This window comes from Myotis daubentonii, chromosome 2, assembly GCF_963259705.1.
Source record: "Myotis daubentonii chromosome 2, mMyoDau2.1, whole genome shotgun sequence".
Taxonomy (NCBI): Eukaryota; Metazoa; Chordata; class Mammalia; order Chiroptera; family Vespertilionidae; genus Myotis; species Myotis daubentonii.
In genome coordinates, this window is record NC_081841.1 from 56,846,319 (window position 1) to 56,867,540 (window position 21,222).

At 49.3% G+C, this 21,222-nt stretch overlaps 1 protein-coding gene across 1 annotated transcript in view; it reads right to left on the reverse strand.

Moving 5' to 3' along the window:
* Positions 1-5,593: 5,593 nt before the first annotated feature.
* Positions 5,594-21,222, reverse strand: part of BAZ2A (bromodomain adjacent to zinc finger domain 2A) — a 41,196-nt gene continuing 25,567 nt past the window's right edge. The window contains exons 11-29 of the mRNA XM_059683282.1: positions 16,698-16,798; positions 15,858-15,923; positions 15,449-15,676; positions 15,079-15,333; positions 14,488-14,702; positions 14,132-14,206; positions 13,752-13,932; positions 12,699-12,758; positions 12,356-12,500; positions 11,202-11,854; positions 10,819-11,041; positions 10,547-10,702; positions 10,290-10,441; positions 9,830-10,119; positions 9,606-9,738; positions 9,354-9,500; positions 8,720-8,946; positions 8,463-8,606; positions 5,594-8,378 (exon numbers count right to left, since the gene is read on the reverse strand). Of these exons, the coding sequence (XP_059539265.1) occupies positions 8,213-8,378; positions 8,463-8,606; positions 8,720-8,946; positions 9,354-9,500; positions 9,606-9,738; positions 9,830-10,119; positions 10,290-10,441; positions 10,547-10,702; positions 10,819-11,041; positions 11,202-11,854; positions 12,356-12,500; positions 12,699-12,758; positions 13,752-13,932; positions 14,132-14,206; positions 14,488-14,702; positions 15,079-15,333; positions 15,449-15,676; positions 15,858-15,923; positions 16,698-16,798 (3,617 nt within the window). The 3' untranslated portion in view covers positions 5,594-8,212. The remainder of the gene's footprint in view (positions 8,379-8,462; positions 8,607-8,719; positions 8,947-9,353; positions 9,501-9,605; positions 9,739-9,829; positions 10,120-10,289; positions 10,442-10,546; positions 10,703-10,818; positions 11,042-11,201; positions 11,855-12,355; positions 12,501-12,698; positions 12,759-13,751; positions 13,933-14,131; positions 14,207-14,487; positions 14,703-15,078; positions 15,334-15,448; positions 15,677-15,857; positions 15,924-16,697; positions 16,799-21,222) is intronic.

Below are 21,222 nucleotides of genomic sequence, written 5' to 3' on the forward strand. Positions count from 1 at the left end.
CATCCTGTCTTTCCTCCACTCATTTTATGCTTTGCTTCTCTCATCCATATTTTTCTTCTCTTTTCCAAACAGCAGAGCTTGTCTGTTTCACTTTTTTTCAGTTTTTAATTCTGTGAATTTCTCTTTTGAATGAAATTTTCATATGGAATCGTTAGGGGACTGGGCAAGGAACAGGCAGAACACTAAGCATGCCATGGAAGTGGCTTTCTGCCCGCTGTCCTGCCACATCCTGTGAGAAAAACTAGACTTTGTCTTCAGGAAGCAGAGATTCGACCCAGGCTCATTAAGGAGACAACCCCACAGCCTTGAAAGTCACACTTGAGCCAAATTTGGATGAAGACCAGGTCGTCCCTTGCAAGTTACAGAAGGATGGGCTCAACTGACTTCTAATTCTTCTCACTGCCAGGCTAACACCCTCTGAAGAAGTGTCCTCTCTAGCTACAGCTTTTCAAAAATGCCAGCTTTTCTGCTTCCTGGAGGTTCTTGTCTCCTCTGGGGCTCAGGGGTCCCCCTCTTCCCCACCGCACCTTGCTGTGCTGGGGGCCTTTGCAGTCGTGACCCTGCTGGCTCCCCCTCGGCTCTGTCCCCACTGTGGAAGCTTCCTCGCTTCAGTCCAGACTGAGGTTAAAGGAGACCACTTGGCCTTCCCTGGAGACATTTTTCACTGTCCAGCCTGGGGGTAGAGGTTGTGTGCTACTGGCACCTAGTGGCTAGACACCAGGGATGCTGCTAACCATTCAACAGTGCACAAGGCACCCTCCACACCCCCAACAAAGAATGATCTGGCTCAAAACGTCAGTAGAGGCAAGGTTGATGAGAAACCTTGATGGAGACAGTGTAGTCCCTGCCTCCTGATGAGAGGATTTGGTAAGTTCCCACTCCAACCCTGGACACACATGGCCTTTTGTCACTCATGCAACTAGTTGAAAGTAACAAATGGGGTCCTTGACGTTCCCTCAGGCTCTGACCTTTGACAGCTCTGATGCCCTTGAAAGGCTGCGCTGTCTGCACACTCACATCCAGAGGGATCAGCGTGAGGATTGCTGGGTGTGTGTGCCGTGCAAGGGTGGGAAAGGACAAAGCTCTCTGTCGCTGACCAGGGCCACCTGTCCTGCCCTGGGGTGTTCGGGACCCTTTGCCAGGGAACCAGTAATTTTCCTTTTTGTGGAAAGACAACAGGGAGGTAGGATAGGAAAGGACAGTAAATCCCATCTCATCATTTACAATATCAGGAGTCTTTTATTTTTTTTAAGAGTGCTTTTAAAAAAAGCCTATATTTTCTCTTGAACTCCATCTCCTCGGCAAGTCCTTACTCTATGCACATGGAGACAGAGAGGAGAAAACATTTGCACATCTTCTAGGACGGTGATGGTGAACCTTTTGAGCTCGGCGTGTCAGCATTTTGAAAAACCCTAACTTAACTCTGCTGCAGTGTCACATATAGAAATTTTTAAATATTTGCAACCATAGTAAAACAAAGACTTATATTTTTGATATTTATTTTATATATTTAAATGCCACTTAACAAAGAAAAATCAACCAAAAAAATGAGTTCGCGTGTCACCTCTGACACGCGTCATGGGTTTGCCATCACTGTTCTAGGAAGTACAATACCGCATCTTCTCCCAGCCCCTTCCTTATACACGGAAAGGAAAGCTCTGCTCGCCTTCACTTCAAGGTCAGCTGCCTTCCCACCAGGTAATCGGACTGCAGGCCAAATGACAGAGAACGGAGAAACAGGTGTTCATTAGGCTGCTGTAGGAGCGGAAGGATATGATGTTGGGGGGCGGGGAGGGGGAAGAAGCTGTATTGGGCCCAGCTTTCCTTCCCCTCCCACCCCTTCCAGAATCGGGGGTCCAAATGTCCCCTCCCCTTAGATGGTCCTTTTGTACATCCTGGTAAGTGGGGGAGAGGGGGCAATGGGTAGGATATAAAGTGTCAAGGACAGAGTTGCCAGTATTAATTTCTCATGGGTGCTTCCAACCTCGGGAAGGGCCGATCCAATATAAAACAGCCCAAGTTCAATAACCTTTTAGAGGGTGTAGCTGGGCATTTCCTACGTAAGGGAAGTACACTATAGATTTCTTGTCTGTGGTCTTGAAGGAAGAGAAAACAAACCCAGACTCCTGCTCATTGGATAGTGGCTCGGAGAAGCCTTCCTGAGGTTCGGTGCAGTGGGGACCCTGCACACATGGAAACTGTTGCCGTCTCTGCTGCCCCTCCTCTGCCCCCAGAACTCCTGATTCTGCTTTCTCCGTATTTAAAAAAAGTTTAAGTGTGACTTTGCTTTGTTTTGAAGTTACCTTTTGTGTGTTCTCACGTGAATCTACTTAATGAATTGTGTTGTGTGTTTCTGGCTTAGGCATGTTTGGTTGGGCATGGGAAGTATGGAGAGCCTGAAGTTATTTTTGTAGTTGTTAGTGGCACTATGCAATTTTTTAAAACACGTTTTTATTGATTTCAGAGAGGGAGAGGGAGTTAGAAACATCAATGATGAGAGAATCATCAATCGGCTACCTCCTGCACGCCCCCTACTAGGGATAAGCCCGCAACCCAGGCATGTGCCCTTGACCAGAATCTAACCCGGGACCCTTTAGTCCGCAGGCTGACGCTCTATCCACTGAGCCAAACCAGCTAGGATATGAAATTTCTTTTTGGTGTTTTTGGGTTACCTCATATTCTCTTCTAGTTGTTAGTTCATTTCTCCCACCACCCCCCATTTATTTTTAGAGCGAGTGGGAGAGGGAAAGACAGAGAAATATCAATGTGAGAGAATCACATTGATTGGTTGCCTCCAAAGCCTGCAACCGAGGTATGTGCCCTTGGCCAGAATTGAACCTGGGATCTTTTGGTCTGCAGGCTGATGCTCTATCCACTGAACAAACTAGCTAGGGCTGTTAGTTCATTTGGATCAGGTCAAACATGGGCGAGTGATTGGATAAAGGAGAGGGGAGGAATAAGGGATACTTTTTCGTGTGAAATAGCCTACTGGTGGCAGGGGAACTGAGGGGAGCCTTCAAATTCACAACCTAGGGCTGGGCGCTTTAAACGCTACTGCCTAGTGATTCTGAATTGTCTTCATAGAGCCCAGATGTGTTTCTCTGCATGTCACATCTCATCCCCACATTACAGATGCTCATAACACTTTTTTAAAAAATATATATATTTATTGATTTTTTTACAGAGAGGAAGGGAGAGGGAGAGTTAGAAACATTGATGAGAGAGAAACATCCATCAGCTGCCTCCTGCACACTCCTTACTGGGGATGTGCCCGCAACCAAGGTACATCCCCCTGACCAGAATCAAACCTGGAACCCTTCAGTCCGCAGGCCGATGCTCTATCCACTGAGCCAAACTGGTCGGGGCTCGTAACACTCTTAAAATATTTTAATACCTTGCATTTTTGTTTTCAAATAAAACATCCTCAAATGATCTTGTTCTTTACTAGGCTCAAAGCCTGCCTGTCCCATCTCATGCCAGTGTTATTACTGCCCCTCACGCTGAGGTGATGCAGACCCCAGGCTGCTTGTGGACTTTTTGGAGGGTGAGTAGAGGTTAGGGAAGATGTGGGAATGATGATGAGGAGAAATGTTATTTTTTAACCAAAGAATTTGAAGAGCTGCCCAGACTTGAAAGCCTAGTGGCTCTGAAGCAGGAATAGCTCTTGTAATAAGTGAGGGTTGTAGGAAGACATTAATTTGCGTTGAGGGTGAAAACTAGACCTTACTGGGCCACAGGCCATCCCTGGGCGGGGCCACTGCAGCCCAGTTTCATTTCTCTTCCTTTTCTAACTTACGGATCAGTGAACTCTTTCACCTCCTCGGGCCTGCAATGCTCACTCCCTGCTGCTGCAGTGTCAGCCCTTTGGGGGCCTCTGTGTGGGTTGGTACTTGGCAGCACAAAGGTGCTGTAAGGCCTTGCTGGAATGGAATGCTGTGGGGTCCTGGGCAGAGATCTAGTTTTCTGGAAAAAAAAATAAGTCACTGCTGCTCACACGTGTGCTCCACCTCTGGTAGAGCGGCAGCATTGCACTTCGACCTTTTCCAAGAGCAATAAACTTGGATGGGGAATCAGGTCTAAACTTGCCCCCGGCTCTGATAGACTAGCTTCAGAGCAAAAGGGTGGTGTTACGAAAGTCAACCTGTAAGGGCTAGGTCCTCAATCTTACGCCTTGTCCTATTCTCCCCAATTCCCTCTTAAGCCAACTACTCCATTTCTGTGCTTACCTGCATTTTAGGTCCTTCCAAGCATTAACAGAACCCTCATATTGACTCAGCTTTCCCCCTTCCTTTCTTAGGAGGACGAAGGCTTAATACCTGCTTTCCTCTACTCTTTCTGACCTTCATGAGTGTTAGGAAGCTGGGGCCTAGAAATGGTTCATGATCCAAGTGCCAACATTCTGGTCACCCTAGAACAGTGTGCAGGCTCCCCTAGGTCTTGCTGTGGTGGGCCAGGGGTAACTAACGACAGCCTGGCCTAGGAACACATGGGACAGAGCCGAGCTCAGACTCTCGGTGACTTGGCCAGTGGCTGCCATGTCGCTGAGAAGGTAAGCAAGCACCAAAGAGGGCATTTGTGAACAGACTGTTCCTTCTCCATCTTATTCCATGTAGGTGCAGGGGTGGGCAAACTTTTTGACTCGAGGGCCACAATGGGTTCTTAAACTGGGCCGGAGGGCCGGAACAAAAGCATGGATGGAGTGTTTGTGTGAACTAATATAAATTCAAAGTAAACATCATTACGTAAAAGGGTACGGTCTTTTTTTTTTTTTTAGTTTTATTCATTTCAAACGGGCCGAATCCGGCCCGTGGGCTGTAGTTTGCCCACAGTTGGGTTAGAGGGTCACCAAAATGAAACTTCTAGCCTGGAGGGTGTACAGCTTTCCAGCCACGTCTTCTCCCCACGACTGGTGTCCTGCCCCCTCACACACACCTTTTGGGTGATGAGTGCTCTCTTGCATGCACTTAGCACCTTGGACAGGAAAAAAGCTTCATTTGTTCTCAAACACGCCTTCTCTTTATCCAGAGGCTTCTAGTTTTAGCCTCTTCCCAAGTCTATGCCTGTGCCGCCCATTTAGCTTATTCTTCCTTTTCTGACCTTTGGTATTCTCATGTTCCTCCCCTACAATTTGGTAGAGCTTCATTTTGTCTCATTTCAACCTTTGTTTTTAAATAAAACATAAAACACGAACATCTGCCTCCAGGTGTCTTATCCATGGGTGGAAGCTGGAAGCTGGTGATGGGCCCACACTTGCTACTACGGGAATACAGGGGGCAGCTTAGGAGGCCAAAGCCCCGTCGCACAGGGAGGAACCAGGCACAGAGTTCCGTGTTGCTCCAGCACCTTGGCCTGAGGCACTGGGATCCCGTTGCGATCCCAGGAGCAGAACTTCTGCTGCTGGGATTACCTCCTGTACAGGAAGGGCCGAGCCTGGAGGTTTGGGATAAACCTTGGAAGGTTAAGAGCATGTTGCTGTCCTGCCTGCTGTCTCCTACACCAAACCAGTCATCCTCACCCTCACACCTTGTGTTCCCCTCTCGGCAAACGTGAGAACCGATGTTGAAGGGAAGATAAATACACAGAGTCTTGTGAATCTCTATCAAATGTGGTTTTTATTCAACTGACAAGCACTTTTCTACAGCTGCACTTGTGGAACATCACATGGCAAAAACAGGAGTTTTTTCTCTAGACTTTTTTTTCTTTTTTTAAACCTTATTAAAAATGAGGTTGGTCCTAAAAATATAGAAAGAAATAAATTTAAATTCACAAAAAACTGTACATTATCAAAAAGTCACTAAAACACCACATTTGGTTATATAAAAAGTCAAGTCCCTTTTGATGTAAAAGGAACGTGGAAACTGGTTGGTGTTGATGGTGTGGTTTCTTCCTGTTACCAGACTGATGGGGGAGGGGAAACAAAGGAGTAGGGAGTGAGTTTTTTGTGTTTTTTTTAACCTGCCTTCCCTACCAAATACTCTTATTTATCAAGAGAAAATCCACCTAGCTCAAGGGGCAGTGAAGAGGAGGAAAGAAAAGTGAGAAATGGCCCCTTTGATCATGCCCTACTCCACCACCCCCCCAGCCCCCACACTGCAAACTGAGGCTGGGACTCCACCCCACCTTAAGAGTGCCTGGTCCCTAGGGAAAGAGATGGAGCTGGGAGAGGAACACAAAGTAGGAACAATTGAGATTTCACTCCCCTGTCTACCTTGCCTCCAACAATAAAATTACTTTAGGACATTTTACACCAGGGGAAAACTGCCATGGGGAGAAAAGAAGAGCCCCAACTATAACAGTTTCAAACGTTTGACTAACACAAAGTTTGTTACAGCGCAGTTATTTAGATAAAATATAAATATTTATGCATAATATAAAGTCAATTCAAATATTCTTCAATCCACCTCTTATTTAAAAGCAAAAAAAAAATCTCGAATAAAATTAAAAGTTTTGAGGTTTATCTGACAGAAAAGGCGACTTTAGAAATAGGCTATGGGGGAGAAGGGGCATAAAGGAGTAAGAAAGGGCTGCCCCAGGACCTACGCTGCCCCCCACCCCGTGGCTATTCAGTGCTGCCAGAAGTACAAGGAATACCCCACCTCACTGCACCCTCCCCCAATGGAACATTTCCTGGGTGCCTTAGCTCTCTGCTTGGGCCAGCCAGCAGCCACCTCCCCAGTGCAAGTACCCGTAATTTCTGATGGGAGGGGCTCTGCTGAGCAGGAAAGCAGGGGGCTGGGCCCCATGGCTATAGCTGGGAGTTAGCAGCTTTCCTCTCACACGTTGGGGCTTAACTTGAACGGTCACATGCAGGGCAGTGGTGGACCCAAAACCCCTCCTCCTACTCTTTGTGCTCCAGGTTCTCTGCTGCAGGGAAGGGTCCTGGGGTAGGAAGTAGATAAGGGAAGGAAAGCACAACTAAACCCCCAGAAGCTCATGGGATTAGGAAAAATCCAGTTCTACCCCTCTCCCTGCAAAAGCTAAGACTCAACGCTACTGAAAGGAGAGGGAGTTCCTGTTGAAAGATTGCACAGTTTAGAGGCTGGAACAGAAATGACTGGGAGAGAGAAGAGCCACAGCCTTGTACCCAGAAAAACTGTTCCTGTGGTTTCCCAAAGACAAAAATATGATGGTTTGAACAATGGGAAAGATGGGACTAAAAACAGAGAGTTGAGGAAATTGAATGGATGCCTTCAAACAATACAGGGGCACAATTAACAGTGTTCTCTCTTACACACTTACACACACACACACACACACACACACACACACACACACAACCTCAGGCCAGTAGGTTGCTACCTGGCCTCCATCTTGGGGTGCGCCCAAACTCAGCAGTAGTTGTCCCTGAGGAGTTCCCAAGAGGGAGGTTTGGGTAAGAGGTGGGGAAGGAGGCTGCAAGGCCCAGGGTCCAGGGTGCCTCCCTGTCCTCTCCCAGCTACTGAGTTTCAGAAGAGGCTAGAAACTCAGCATGTGAGGAGTACCCAACACATGAGAGGGGATAGCTATTGGCAGAAGATGAGGACAGAAAGACAGGGACCTCTGAACTTCGTTTTTCCTCTGAAGGGAAAAAAGATTTGGAAAAGAATGAAGGAACCCGTACACGATAGTTTTACATTATTGGATGACAGAAAATCTGAAAGGGGAGGGAAGGTGAAAAACTGAGAGCAAGTGAGAAGCAAGGGAGGGACTGAACATGGAAGCAGCATGTTCAGGGCCCGGTGTCCGGCTCGACACACTTGGGAATTAAGTCCACTTTACTGGCCGTCACTGCGGGTCCACACACAGTACAGAGTGTTTCTCGGTTTCACACATTCACTAGAACTATTGCTATTGTTAAACAGCCCCAGAATGCTGGGGCATGTACAGGGAAGGAGAGGGATCTGGGGGAGGAAGTAGGGACTTCTTTCCTCCTCCTCATTTTTAATTAGGAAATAAAACAGAAAGGAAAATTATTTTTTTCTTTCTTTTTTTGGCTTTCAGTCCAGAAGGACCTCATTTCTGCCCCTCTTATTTGAGGAGCAAGAGGAGGAAAGGGAGAAGGGGTGTAGGGATAAGAGGATAGGGTGCTGCCAAAGGTAGAGTCAAATAGCAGATATATATGTATATATCAGATTTGAGTCGGGCCCCAGGGCAGCATCAGCAGGTGAGAATGGCAGGTTTTTGTTTGGAAGGTGCGGAGAGATGCCACAGGTGACTCCCCACCACCTTTGCCTCACAGATTGGCCTGTTTTCCCTGATAAAACTCCTCCCAGCGGCTCTCAAAGAAGCGTCGCATGATGTGCCCAGCCTTTCCCACTTCAGAGTCATCCTCATTGAAGGTCTGGCAGTTGTCAAAGACCAGAAGCGCATCAGCCGCAAACTCCTCTGAGCTGGTGTACCTGGGCAGGGGAGACCAAGCTGTGAGTTGGGCAGGAGGCGGAGCAGTACCAGAGGAGTCGGGAGAGGTGCTGATGTCTACTCACCCTCCTCGGAGCAGCCGCTCCCGCATGGTGGAGAAATCCATAGGGTTTTTGATAATGCGGCGGTACCCACTCACCAAACGTGGGTTCACAGGCTCCAGAAAAGGCCAGGCTGCATCATGGGACTCCATCTCCATCAGGATAATCCTACCATGAAAGGGACAGTGATGGCTGCATCTCAGGAAGCAGATACACTGACCCTCCCCGCCTTTTCCTCTGGTAAAGGTAGAGCCGATGGTCCACAGAATCACCCAACTCACTCGCAAAATGTGAGATCACTGTGATGGTTCCGCATGGAGAGCCGACGCCGCTTCGATGGTGACAGCCCTTCCTCCGAGTACCGAGGCACTGCTGGGCTTTCTCGGCCCCTCGACAGTACACGGCGTTGGCGGCCATCACCCTCTGGGAAGTTCAGCACGTAAGTACTTTTCCGCTTCTGGCCTCGTTTTGGGAAGCCAGGCTTCTGAGTGAATTCTCCTTCTACCTGCTACAGGTAGAGAAAGATGAGATCAGCAACATCTGAAGATGTACTTGGCATGCCCTCCAGTTCATTACAATTCCTACATGTCTAAGTGTGATCAGCTTCCAAATACTTTCACACATACGGCAGCATGTGAATTTATTCACGTAACCCAATATAGTAGGCAAAGGGGAAAGTATAATCACTCCCATTTCACAGAAGAAAGCAAGTGAGGCTATAAAATCTATGTGACTTGTCCAAAGGAGGAACAGCACTCAGGAACCCAAGGTCTCCTAGCACCTAGTTGGAAGATCTTTCCAACGACAGACTGAGGCGTGGGGAAAATGGTATTTGTAGGGTTGGTAGTCAATAGGATGAGAAAGAAAATCTCTGACTTCTGCTTAGGAGTGGGAATGAGAGAGCAGAAGGCTTACCTGGGCCAAACAGACAGCACAGAACCAATCTCCCTCTGGAACAGTTTCCATCTTGGGCCGATGGCAGTATATGTGGCAGCCACGGTCACACCCATCACAGAGCAGAAGAAACTCATCGTTGTCACCTTTCCGGCACACTAGACAGGTCTAGACCAAGGTTGTGAGAAGGCAGGGTGAGCCTCCTTCTGCAGTGACCCCACCCACTTGCGCTGATTGGCTCCCCAGCCTTCCCAGGCTCTCCCAGCCTCTTACCACTTTGTTGACGGACTTCTCCCAGGCAATGGACCTCTCCAGCTGGCCCAGGCACAAGCACACCTGGGATGCACTCCGACACCGCTCCAGTGTCTGGCGCCAGGTCCGAATGCGAGGGGTGATCTCATATGATCTGGAGGGAGAAAGTGGTGATCTTTGGATGAGTAGAATCCATTAAACTTCTTCCCAAGACCAAGAATTGGGAGGGGAGAGGGGACACTCACATCTCTGCAGTGGTGCACTGAGGGGCAGCACTGGGTGTGCTGAGCAGGGCCTTCTCTAGCACAACCTCATGAGCTGGCCAGAGGGGCTCCCGTAGGTACCGCCGCTCCACATTCTGCTCCAGGGCAGCCAGTCGCATCACAGCCAGGTCCAGAGGGTTGGTAGTTTTACGCTGGGGGGCGAGTCCTTCCCTGCCTCGACCTCTCCAGGTGATATCCTCCTGGGAGTCAGGTAGGTGCTCACAGTAGGCCAAGTCTTCGCGAACAGAGTCTGGGCTAGGACATGCCCAGCCCTGCAGGTGGGAGAGAGGGATAGAACTCCTCATTGTAAAGAAAATTAAGCATAAAGAAAAATGTGACCCATTATGGTCACAGGAGATCACTTGTGAAGGAGAGACCCACATATTTTTCCCAAGAGAGTAACACCCTTCAACAACCCCCTGCCCAGTGCCAGCCTGTGTACCCGAATCTGCAGGTCAGACAGGATGACCCGCTGTTCCAGCTCCTCTACCCACTGAAGCACAGCCAGGTCTGTCTCATACGTCTTCTCTTTGGGGGACCAGCTCATAACCCCTTCTTGAAAAGCAGATAACTGACTGGGCTCAAAGATGGAATCTGAGAAGACAGAGCACAGAGTGAAAGGCCACCAGGCCATTGTACACGGCAGCAATTCAGCATTTACTTAGGCTCTGAAGCTCAGGCTGGGTCCAAGCATCTTACCAGTTAAGGGCCGCAGGCAGACTTCCTTCAAGAAGTCCCTGTGCTTATTGAGGTGTTTGTGAAGGGCCTTCTCTCGGATGCCTCGTGGGTGCAGGGCCTTGAGCGTGGCATCCAATGTCTCAGGATCTCGGATCCACCACCAGCCTGAGCACATCTCTGTGGACAGAATTGATGTATTTGGGGTGGGGTGGGCACCAGCATGAATCACACAGCCCACATCTGATGCCACTCCTACCTGTACTATTACCCCACTGCACCCCAAGGTCGCTCACCAGGAGGAACAGGCTGGGCTGTCAGCTGGTTTAGGTAACGCTGCTCCATCTGTTTGAAGAACTTGCTGGGAGGTCTCCCTCTCCGTTTTGGCTGTCCCAGCCCTTTGGGACTCTGTGATGTTTCGCCAGGGTCTCCTGTTCGCCTTTTAGGAGCCACCCCAGGCAAGGGGGTGGAAGAGCGCTGCACTGGAGAACAGGGGCTGGCCGCACTGGGCCTATTCACCTGTGCATGAGATGAAACATAGGGGATGAGGGTTTTTCATGTTTATAGGACCCTAATGGCTACCTATTCCTTCCCCCAATCTTAGCAACAGTCCACAGCCAGGCAATGGAGCCTGAGGCAAGAGGAGGTCAGGTGCACACCACTAATCCTGGCTACTTACTGGCTTGGAGGAGACAGGTGGCTGAGGGGAGGGCGTGGACTGGTCCTCAGAAGCCGCAGGGGGTGGGGTGGGGGCAGCGTTGCAGAGCATCTGGGCCGAGAGGTCACACCAGGGGGCTTGGGACTCAGCGCTGGATTCTGCCTCTTCAGGCTCTGGCTCCTCCAGAGGCTGTGATGGCGTCGGGTCCAGTTTTCCAGGGCTGCTATCAGGTGTGAGGACTGAGCTGCTCAGCAGGGAGCCGTGGCTCTGAGTCTGGCTCAGCCAAGACAGGAAGGCTGACTGGCTGAGGTCATGCTGGCTCTGACCCAGAGACAAAAGCGAGCCTTCTGGCTCCAGGAATCCATTATGGGTTACAGGCTGGGACTGAAGCTGGGGTTGGGCATAAGCCTGAAGCGGAGGGTAGGGTTGAGTCTCGGGCTGAAGTTGGACTTGGGGCTCTTCTGAGGCCTGACAGCTGACAGGAGACTTAAGGTGCCTAGGTTGCATAGACTCAGGCTTGGTTTTCCGAGGTCGGCCTCGGGCCCGGGCAGGAGAACTGGCAGAGGTGCTGGAGCCAGCTAATTCCCTCTTCAGAGAAAAGGGGGCGGGGCTGGGTGCTGCGTGGGAAGCCACTTTTAAGGAGTCAGTTTCCTGCTTTATCATATCCTCAGGAACTGCAAAGAAAAGTGAAGAGCTTAAGACATACACCGACACATAAGAAGAGAGAAAAAGGGTGTATAGATGCAGGATATACACTTTCTTTTCCTCTTGGTCCTAATGAGATTCTACTGGGACTTATATGCCAATGAACACAGTATCTGGGAAGGAAATACTATTCTCCCAAGTAATCAGCAGCAGTATAACTGTAAGCTAACATTTATGAAGAACCAACTATGTGCCAAGCTCTAAGAACATTAACTAATTTTAAACCTCTCAATACTCCTATGAAATATATATACTATTATCTCCATTTGATAAATTAGGAAACTAAAGTATACAGCTGGTAAATGGCAGAGCAGGTACACAAGCGGTCTTCCTCTACAGCCTATGCTCTTAACCACTATGGAATACTGATTCTCATACAATGAAAGACACCTAAGTGACTAGGCAAAGGAAAAGGAATTACTGAACTTTTGTTCAATAGGTCTCAATTCAGGCTCCCATGACACACCTACCTAAGCTCCCCTCTGTTCCTTCCACAAAGATACCAGCCAAATAGGGCAACACCCAGTAGTTGCGTCTGTAGCGGTCCTGACCCAAGGAAAATGCCCGAAGCATCTGGGATGAGTGAAGCAGCTTTTTTCGAAAGAAGAGCTGACGCTGGGTAGACAATGGAAAAGGAAGATGAATAAAAAACATATTTCCAGAGTGACAGTGGTGATTTCATTCAGTATATGGGAGAAGAGCACTAGTTCTCAGCTTCCCTATAAAATTGATACCATCTGGGCCCAACTCATAAGGTGAACAATTCTCGCCCAGCCTGTATCTCCAGCTCCTGGGAGGTTAGAAGCATAATACCTTGCTGAGTTTTTCTATCTGGCGTTCTAGCTCTGGGATGCTAGATGCTGTGACATCAACCTGGAGAAGAAACAAGGGGACAAGAGAAAAGGAATGATCAGATTTAAGAAAGAGAAATGCATTTAACCCTTGAATAATGACAAGTTAAAAACGCTGACACCCAGACCTAGCCGGTTTGGCTCAGAGGACAGAGCATCAGCCCGCGGACTGAAGGGTCCCAGGTTCGATTCCGGTCAAGGCCATGTACCTCGGTTGCATGTACCTGGCCCTTGTCAGGGCTCGTGCGGGAAGCAACCAACTGATGTGTCTCCCTCTCTCTGTCTCTCCTTGTCCCTTCCACTCTCTCTAAAAATCAATGGAAAAATATCCTCAGATGAGGATTAACAACAAAAAAATGCTGACACCCTCCTTCCCCACAGTAAAAAATTCAAAAATAATTTTTTACTCCCCTAAAACTAAACTACAATTGTTCCTTGGTATCTGCAGGGGATTGGTTTCAGGACACCCCACAGATATCAAAATCCACAGATGCTCAAGTCTCTCATGTAAAATAATGCATACACTCAGACTCCAAACTGCGGACTGAAAATATATAGTTTTCAATCCAAAGTTGATTGAATCCATAGATATAACCTATGTATATGGAGGACTGACTGTATGTTTATTTTTATTATTATTATTGTTATTTTTGTTACTCCTCACCCGAGGATATTTTTCCATTGATTTTTAGGGAGAGAGGAAGAGAGGAAAAGACAGAGAGAAACACTGATGTGAGGGAAAGCCATCAATGGGTTGTTTTCTGCACAAGCCCTGACCAGGGCCTGGGCCAGGGAGGAGCTTGCAACCAAGATACGTGCCCTTGACTGGAATCAAACCCGTGACTCCTTGGTCCACTGGCTGATGCTCTATCCACTTAGCCAAACCAGCTAGGGCTGTATATTTATTTTTAGAAATCTGCGTGTAAGTGGACCCGCACAGTGCAAACCCATGTTGTTTAAGAGTCAACTATATTCCATTTCCCAGCTCCACTATGCCTTGGTCTGAGGCTAGTACCTCTCCATCTCTTCGACCCCTCCGGCCATGGACAGCTGCTGTACTCTCCTCCTCCTCCTCCTCTTCCATGCCACTGGTCTCCTCCGTGATCCGGGAGCTGCGCCTCCGCCCTAGGCCTTCCTCTAGCCCCTGCATCTCTACTTCAGTCCGCCCAGTTCGCTTGGCCAGAGCAGTTTTCAGTCTTGAAATCGAGATTAAAGGAAATTACGGTGAGGAATGTGATATTACCACAAAAGGAATACCTGGAATCCTGAGCCCTGGGGTAAGGTTCCAACCTCAGGGGAGGGACTAAGAAGCATCAAAATCTGGGCAAAAGCCCTGACTAAGCTTCCCCTTTCTCCCTTTCTCCCTCTGGACCCTACCCTCTGTCCTTTCCCTACCTCCGGAGTCGGCCTTCAACAATCCACTTGTTTTTCCTGTAGTTGGACATACTCTCCAGAGTCTTGTCAATCTCACTGCAAGAGAAAAGGGAATGGGATTTTGAGGTAACCTGGTGGCACACACAAAAAAGGGAAGTTTAAGGGAAAAGGGGCTGCAGCCTAAAGCCTAGATTGAACAAATGGCAGAGGAAGTCTTAGGTTCTCTGGGGAAGGCACTAAGATTCGGTCCCAGGTCACTCTAGCACCTTCAGAGCCTGGCAGTGGATACACATCACCTAGGACTCTAGATGGCTGAACCCCTCCCTGTCTGATTCTGACCCAGGCATACAATCACCACCCCCACCCCTGCTCCTCACTTGATGATGAGGGTGGAGCCATTGAGCTCATGTACAAGGAAGGCCAGGACAGCAGCTTTCTGTTGGGGTGGCTGGGCCTGAAATGGCTGGGTGCGTAGGCGCTCACAGAGGACTGGCTCCACTCCATATGCCATGAGGAAGCAGCGCAGGATCTCAGATACATTGTCTCTCGTCAGTGGGATCTCTGACAGCTTTTCCCCCAAGATCTTTAAGGACTGTTTGGAGGAGAACATAATGGAAGTTAAGAGAAGGAGGAACAACTCAAGTTGCATGAATCTGGAAGAGGAAAATATAGGAGAGAACTGGGGTTAAGATAGGAAAAGAATGAAAGTTGCTAGGACAAGATGAGAGAGGACAAAGCAAAGGTGCAAAAGAAAAGCAGTAAAAGAAAGATGAACAAAATAAGCAGAGGGAGGTCAAGAAGAAAAATGATACAGAAGGGAAAAATACAAGGAAAACAAATTATCTCTCTCTTCATTTGTCCCAATCACTTAAGGGAGGTGCTTTCATATGTTTAACTTAAAGAGAGAGCAAAACTGAGAAAAGGCATTGGATCCCAGGCCTCCCAGCCTGCCTTGGAAAGGATCTCACCTGACAGTGGGAGGGCAAGCCAGGATCATAGAGTGCAGCCTTCAGGAGCCGCACCAGCAGATCTTGCACCTCGCCCACACTGTCGCCTTGATACAGGAGTCCTTCTTGCAGGACCCCTAAACTAGGTACATCCTTGGCAGGGTCAAAGCCCAGCACCTTGCCGAAGCTGTGCAGAAACTCCACAATGGTCAGGCAGTCTGAGAAGGTCTCGCTAGGCAGGATCAGACCAGGGATGTGTGAGAAGTCAGGCAGAGGCTGTAAGGATAAAAGCGGTAGGGGGTTCTGTCAAAGGCTGGAAGGCCACAGTCTGTCTTCCTTAATCCAAGTGTCTTCACAACTGGCCCCTCCAGGACCCAGGACCCCTCACTACCTGGTGGTCAGTCAGACACATATCCTCTGTGGGCTTCTTCATCTCCTCCAAGATCATCTGCTGCCTCTGCCGCTCCTCCAAGCACCTCTGCGTGACCTGTGTTTTATCTGCTTTACAGGCTGGCTTGGCTTTGGCCAGCTCCTCCTTTTCCTTCGTTTTGACCTTCTCCTTCTTCTCCCTCTTAACCTTTTCTTTCAGTTTTTCCTGCTTTGTCTTTACCTTCTCAGCCTATCCACACAAAGGAGAGAGGAATTAACAGTGCCATAAAAATTCCAGTCACCACCCTTCCCTATTCCCCTGCCTCCCACCCCAGAGCTCAGAAACAACTATAAAAAAAGACCAACTCACATATGTCTTGCAAAATCAGTTTGGTGACTTCAAAGTTATACTTGTGTGTACATGCACCTACCTTGGATTTCTTCTTAGCTTCCTTCTGCTTTAAGCTCTTGGTCTCTTGTTTCCGCTTGTTTCTGGCCTGTAAACCATAAGGGAAGTCATTTCTCCTCAAACTCTGAAAGCATCTCTGCTTGGGCTAGGATTCCAAAAAGACAAGGATGCTGGGGAGGAGAGGTGAGAGATGGGATAAGGGGTTGGAAATGGATTCTTTCTCTCACCCTGGAGATGCCCACATTCATCTTGAACAAGCCCAATTCTCTAAGTCAAGCCCCTCAAAATTCCACGTAATCAAGGTATGCTGGCTACATGGAGGTTGCCAGATGTAGGAAATAACTGGTTAATAGGAAATGTTGAAGGTCAGATAAAGAGCTTCACAGATAAGGAAAAGCTAAAGGAATTCATCACCACCAAACCAGGATTATATGAAATGCTGAAAGGTATCCTTTAAGAAGAGGAAGAGGAAGAGGAAGAAAAAGGTAAAGATACAAATTATGAACAACAAATATGCATCTATCAACAAGTGAATCTAAGAATCAAGTGAATAAATAATCTGATGAACAGAATGAACTGGTGATTATAATAGAATCAGGGACATAGAAAGGGAATGGACTGACTATTCTTGGGGGGGAAAGGGGTGTGGGAGATTCGGGAAGAGACTGGACAAAAATCGTGCACCTATGGATGAGGACAGTGGGTGGGGAGTGAGGGCGGAGGGTGGGGCGGGAACTGGGAAGAGGGGAGTTATGGGGGGGAAAAAAGAGGAACAAATGTAATAATCTGAACAATAAAGATTTAATTAAAAAAAAAAAAAAAGGAAATGTTAACCCACTGTGTAATCTCTGATGTCCCTCACCTGCCCTTGGGTAGTAGTCTGACACTCTCCACGTTGTACCTTCTGCTTCATCTTCTTCTTGATTTTATTCATCTTTGCTTTATCGTCCTCATTCAGTGTTTCTGTGAGCACAGACAGAAAAATAAAGCGTAAAGCAGGCAAACCAATCTCCAGCATTCAGAGCAATATATGCATATTACAAAGCTGGCTTCCCAAGCAACTCCCTGGAGAATCTAGAAGTGTTTTTTTTTTTAAAAAGATATATTTTATTTCTTTATTTTTAAGAGATTTAAAAATTTATTTTTAGAGAGAGAGGACGGGAGAGAGGAGAATGAGGGGGGGAACATTGACATGAGAGCAAAGCATTGATTGGCTGCCTCCTGCGCACCCCTACTGGGGATGGAGCCCACAACACAGGCATGTGCCGACCGGGAATTGAACCGGCAATCTTTTGGTGCATGAAAAATGCACCAACCGAGGCACACCGGTAAGGGATTTTTGTTGTTGTTTTTTTAAGTATACAAAATAAAATGTTGGGATTGGAGGGCCAACGTAGAAGAGGAACCTGCTATGGGAGTAGAACAAAGAACTCAAATGGTATCTTTGGCCCAGAAACACCAGCCTCCGGAATAGACTGCATTGCTTAAGAAGGTGTCCTAAAGGCCACGATGGCAGAGTAGCCTCGTAGCCGAACCATCTCCCACACTATGTGACAATGGCAGCAACTCACAGACTATGATTTTAGAGCGGAGAATGGAAACAGAAAATCAAATTGCCAGGAAAAGACAGTGGTCTCCAGACTTGGAAGTAATGATTAACCAGGAAAGAAGGGCCCGAGTAATGGACATCTCAGTGCAATCAGATCAATAGTGACAGAACTGTTGTTTATGCTCAGTTCCTATGTCTTGCTCCATAGAAAGATCTGAATTTCTTCCCCTTTGGAAAACTGAATATTAAATGTGATTCTGCAAACAACAGTGTTTTAGAATGAATGTTTCTGATATGATAGTACCTATCCTATTCTGGCATAGAAACACTGCCACATTTGTACAACAATCCTGTAGGTTAGACAGATACTATCTGCAGATGAACCACTATAGGCTTCTATCTACACTAATAAAAGAGAAAAATGGTAATTGGCGTACGACGCTACTCTTTTCATTGGCTAATCAGGACTATGCAAATTAACTGCCAACTAAGATGGCAGTTAACTGCCAACAAGATGGCGGTTAATTTGCATATGTAGGCACAATGCAGGGAGGCTAAAGGGAAAGCAGGAAGAAGCCCCCTGCCACTGACAGTGATTGGAAACCCAGGGGGGAGCTAAGAGCTGGGGGGCAGGGCAAAGGCGGCCCTGGGGCTGCCTTTGCCCTGCCCCCCAGCCATGATCGGAGAATCAGGCGCCTTTGCCGCCCTGGCCAGTGATAGCAGGAAGTAGGGGTGGAGCCAGCGATGGGAGCTGGGCACGGTTGAAGCTGGCAGTCCCGGGAGCTAGGGGTCCCCTGCCTGGGCCTAAAGCGGAGCCCACGATCGCGGGGCCGCTGCAGCTGCGGTTCCCCGCTGCCCGGGCCGGACGCCTAGGCCAGAGGCGTTAGGCCTGGGCAGGGGCGGAGCCTGCAACCTGGGGAGAGGCGTTAGGCCTGGGCAGGGGCGGAGCCTGCAACCACGGGGAGCTGGGGGTCCCCTGCCCAGGCCTGACACCTCTGCCGGAGGCCTCAGGCCTGGTCAAGGGGCCGATCCGGTGATTGGTGATCGGAGGGTGATGAGGGTCAACTCCTCTGGCCGAGGCATCAGGCCTGGGCGGGGGGAGGAGCCGGGGATTGGAGGGATATGATGGTCCCCTTGCCCAGGCCTGGGTCAGAGGCATCAGGCTTGGGCGGGGGGGTGGAGCGAGCGATCAGAGGGAGATGGGGGTCCCCTGCCCAGGCATGATTCCTGGGCCAGAGGCCTCAGGCCTGGGCGGGGGTCAGAGCCAGTGATCAGGGGGAGATGGGGGTCCCCTGTCCAAGCCTGACACCTCTGGCGGAGGCGTCAGGCCTGGGCAAGGGGCCAATCAGGCGATCGGAGGGTTATGGGGGTCTACGCCTCTGGCCGAGGCATCAGGCCTGGGCAAGGGGCAGAGCCAGCAATCGGAGGGGTTTGGGGGTCCCCTGCCCAGGCATGATTCCTGGGCCAGAGGCATCAGGCCTGGGCTGGGGGCAGAACCAGTGATGGGGGGGAATGAGGGTCCCCTGCCCAGGCCTGACACCTCTGTCAGAGGCGTCAGGCCTGGGCAAGGGGCCAATCCTGCAATTGGAGGGTGATGGGGATCAACGCCTGAGGGCTTCCAGTATGTGAGAGGGGGCAGGCTGGGCTGAGGGACACTACACACACACACAGTGCACGAATTTCGTGCACCGGGCCCCTAGTTAAAGTTTAAGTGACTGGCTCTAGATCACACAGTCAGAAACTGGCAGAGCTGGTACTTTGAATTAGGAGTCAGAAGACTCCAAAATTTTTCAAATTTTTCATACTATATCAGGGTAAATGTTAATATTTATTAAAATATTAGACATTTTCTACCTGTCTATCACACTAAAACAGTGTAAATTATCTTATGAATTCTGAACCTCTATGATGGCGGCAATGAGTGAAGTAAGAGTATATCACCCAAACCAGTAAGATAAATAAGAAGCTGAAAAGATGGTAAAAAGGACATGAAAGCCCTCTTCTCTCAAAACATATGGGGACTGCACAAGGCTCCACTAGGTAAGAGCAACTCAAGAAGAAACTAGCCGTTAAAAAAGTACAAAAGAGCTGGGACCCTGATGCTGCTTTCCAGGGAAGAGGAGGGGGATTCAGATGCATTCTGTCCAACAATGTTAGTCATGTTGGGAAACTCAGCCATTAGAAATTCATCAAGATTTCAGAAACCTCATAGAGCAAGCAGAATCTCAAAGTAAGAAACAACTCTAACAGTTACCAAATATTTACTTGGACGTAAAGTATAGCAAAGAGCAGCTATTTTCAACTGGTGTGCTGTAAGAAATTTTAAAACATGCAATACCTGACTATTTAATCAGGGGCACTGACCTCTTTCCCCTAAGATTGTCAAATTAAAAAATGACAACAGCCAATACAACAAGTCAATAACATTGTAGTAACTATGTACAATGCCAGGTGGGTACTAGGATTATCGGGAGAATCATTTCATCCTATCTAATAAAAGAGGAAAATGGTAATTGGCGTACGACGATACCCTTTTCATTGGCTAATCAGGGCTATATGCAAATTAACTGCCAGCTATGATTGGCAGTTAACTGCCAACAAAATGGTGGTTAATTTGCATATGTAGACACAATGCAGGGAGGCGAAAGGGAAAGCAGGAAGAAGCCCCCTGCCACTGACAGTGATCAGAAACCCAGGGGGGAGCTAAGAGCCATGATCAGAGAATCAGGCGCCTTTGCCGCCCTGGCCAGTGATAGCAGGAAGTAGGGGTGGAGCCAGCGATGGGAGCTGGGCAGGGTCGAAGCTGGCAGTCCCGGGAGCTAGGGGTCCCTTGCCTGGGCCTAAAGCGGAGCCCACGATCGCGGGGCCGCAGCAGCTGTGGGTCCCCGCTGCCTGGGCCGGACGCCTCGGCCAGAGGCGTTAGGCCTGGGCAGGGGTGGAGCCTGCAACCACGGGGAGCTGGGGGTCCCTTGCCCAGGCCTGACACCTCTGCCGGAGGCCTCAGGCCTGGTCAAGGGGCCGATCCGGTGATTGGTGATCGGAGGGTGATGAGGGTCAACTCCTCTGGCCGAGGCATCAGGCCTGGGTGGGGGGCGGAGCCGGGGACTGGGGGGATATGATGGTCCCCTTGCCCAGGCCTGAAGCCTGGGTCAGAGGCGTCAGGCTTGGGCGGGGGGTGGAGCAAGCGATCAGAGGGAGATGGGGGTCCCCTGCCCAGGCATGATTCCTGGGCCAGAGGCCTCAGGCCTGGGCGGGGGTCAGAGCCAGTGATCAGGGGGAGATGGGGGTCCCCTGTCCAAGCCTGACACCTCTGGCGGAGGCGTCAGGCCTGGGCAAGGGGCCGATCAGGCGATCGGAGGGTGATGGGGGTCTACGCCTCTGGCCGAGGCATCAGGCCTGGGCAAGGGGCCGATCCTGCGATTGGAGGGTGATGGGGGTCAACGCCTGAGGGCTCCCAGTATGTGAGAGGGGGCAGGCTGGGCTGAGGGACACTCCCCCCCCACACACACACCCACACACCCAGTGCATGAATTTCGTGCACCGGGCCCCTAGTAAATTATATAATTGTCTAGCCACTATGCTGGACACTTGAAACTTAACAAAAACAATATTGAGCCCTAGCTGGTTTGGCTCAGTGGATAGAGCATTGGCCTGCAGGGTAAAGGGTCCTGGGTTCGATTTCCGGTCAAGGGCACATGCCGGGGTTGTGGGCTTGATCCCCAGTGTGGGGTGTGCAGGAAGCAGCCAATCAATGATTCTCTTTCATCATTGATGTTTCTATCTCTCCCTCTCCATTCCTCTCTGAAATCAATAAAAATATATTAAAAATATAGATTGT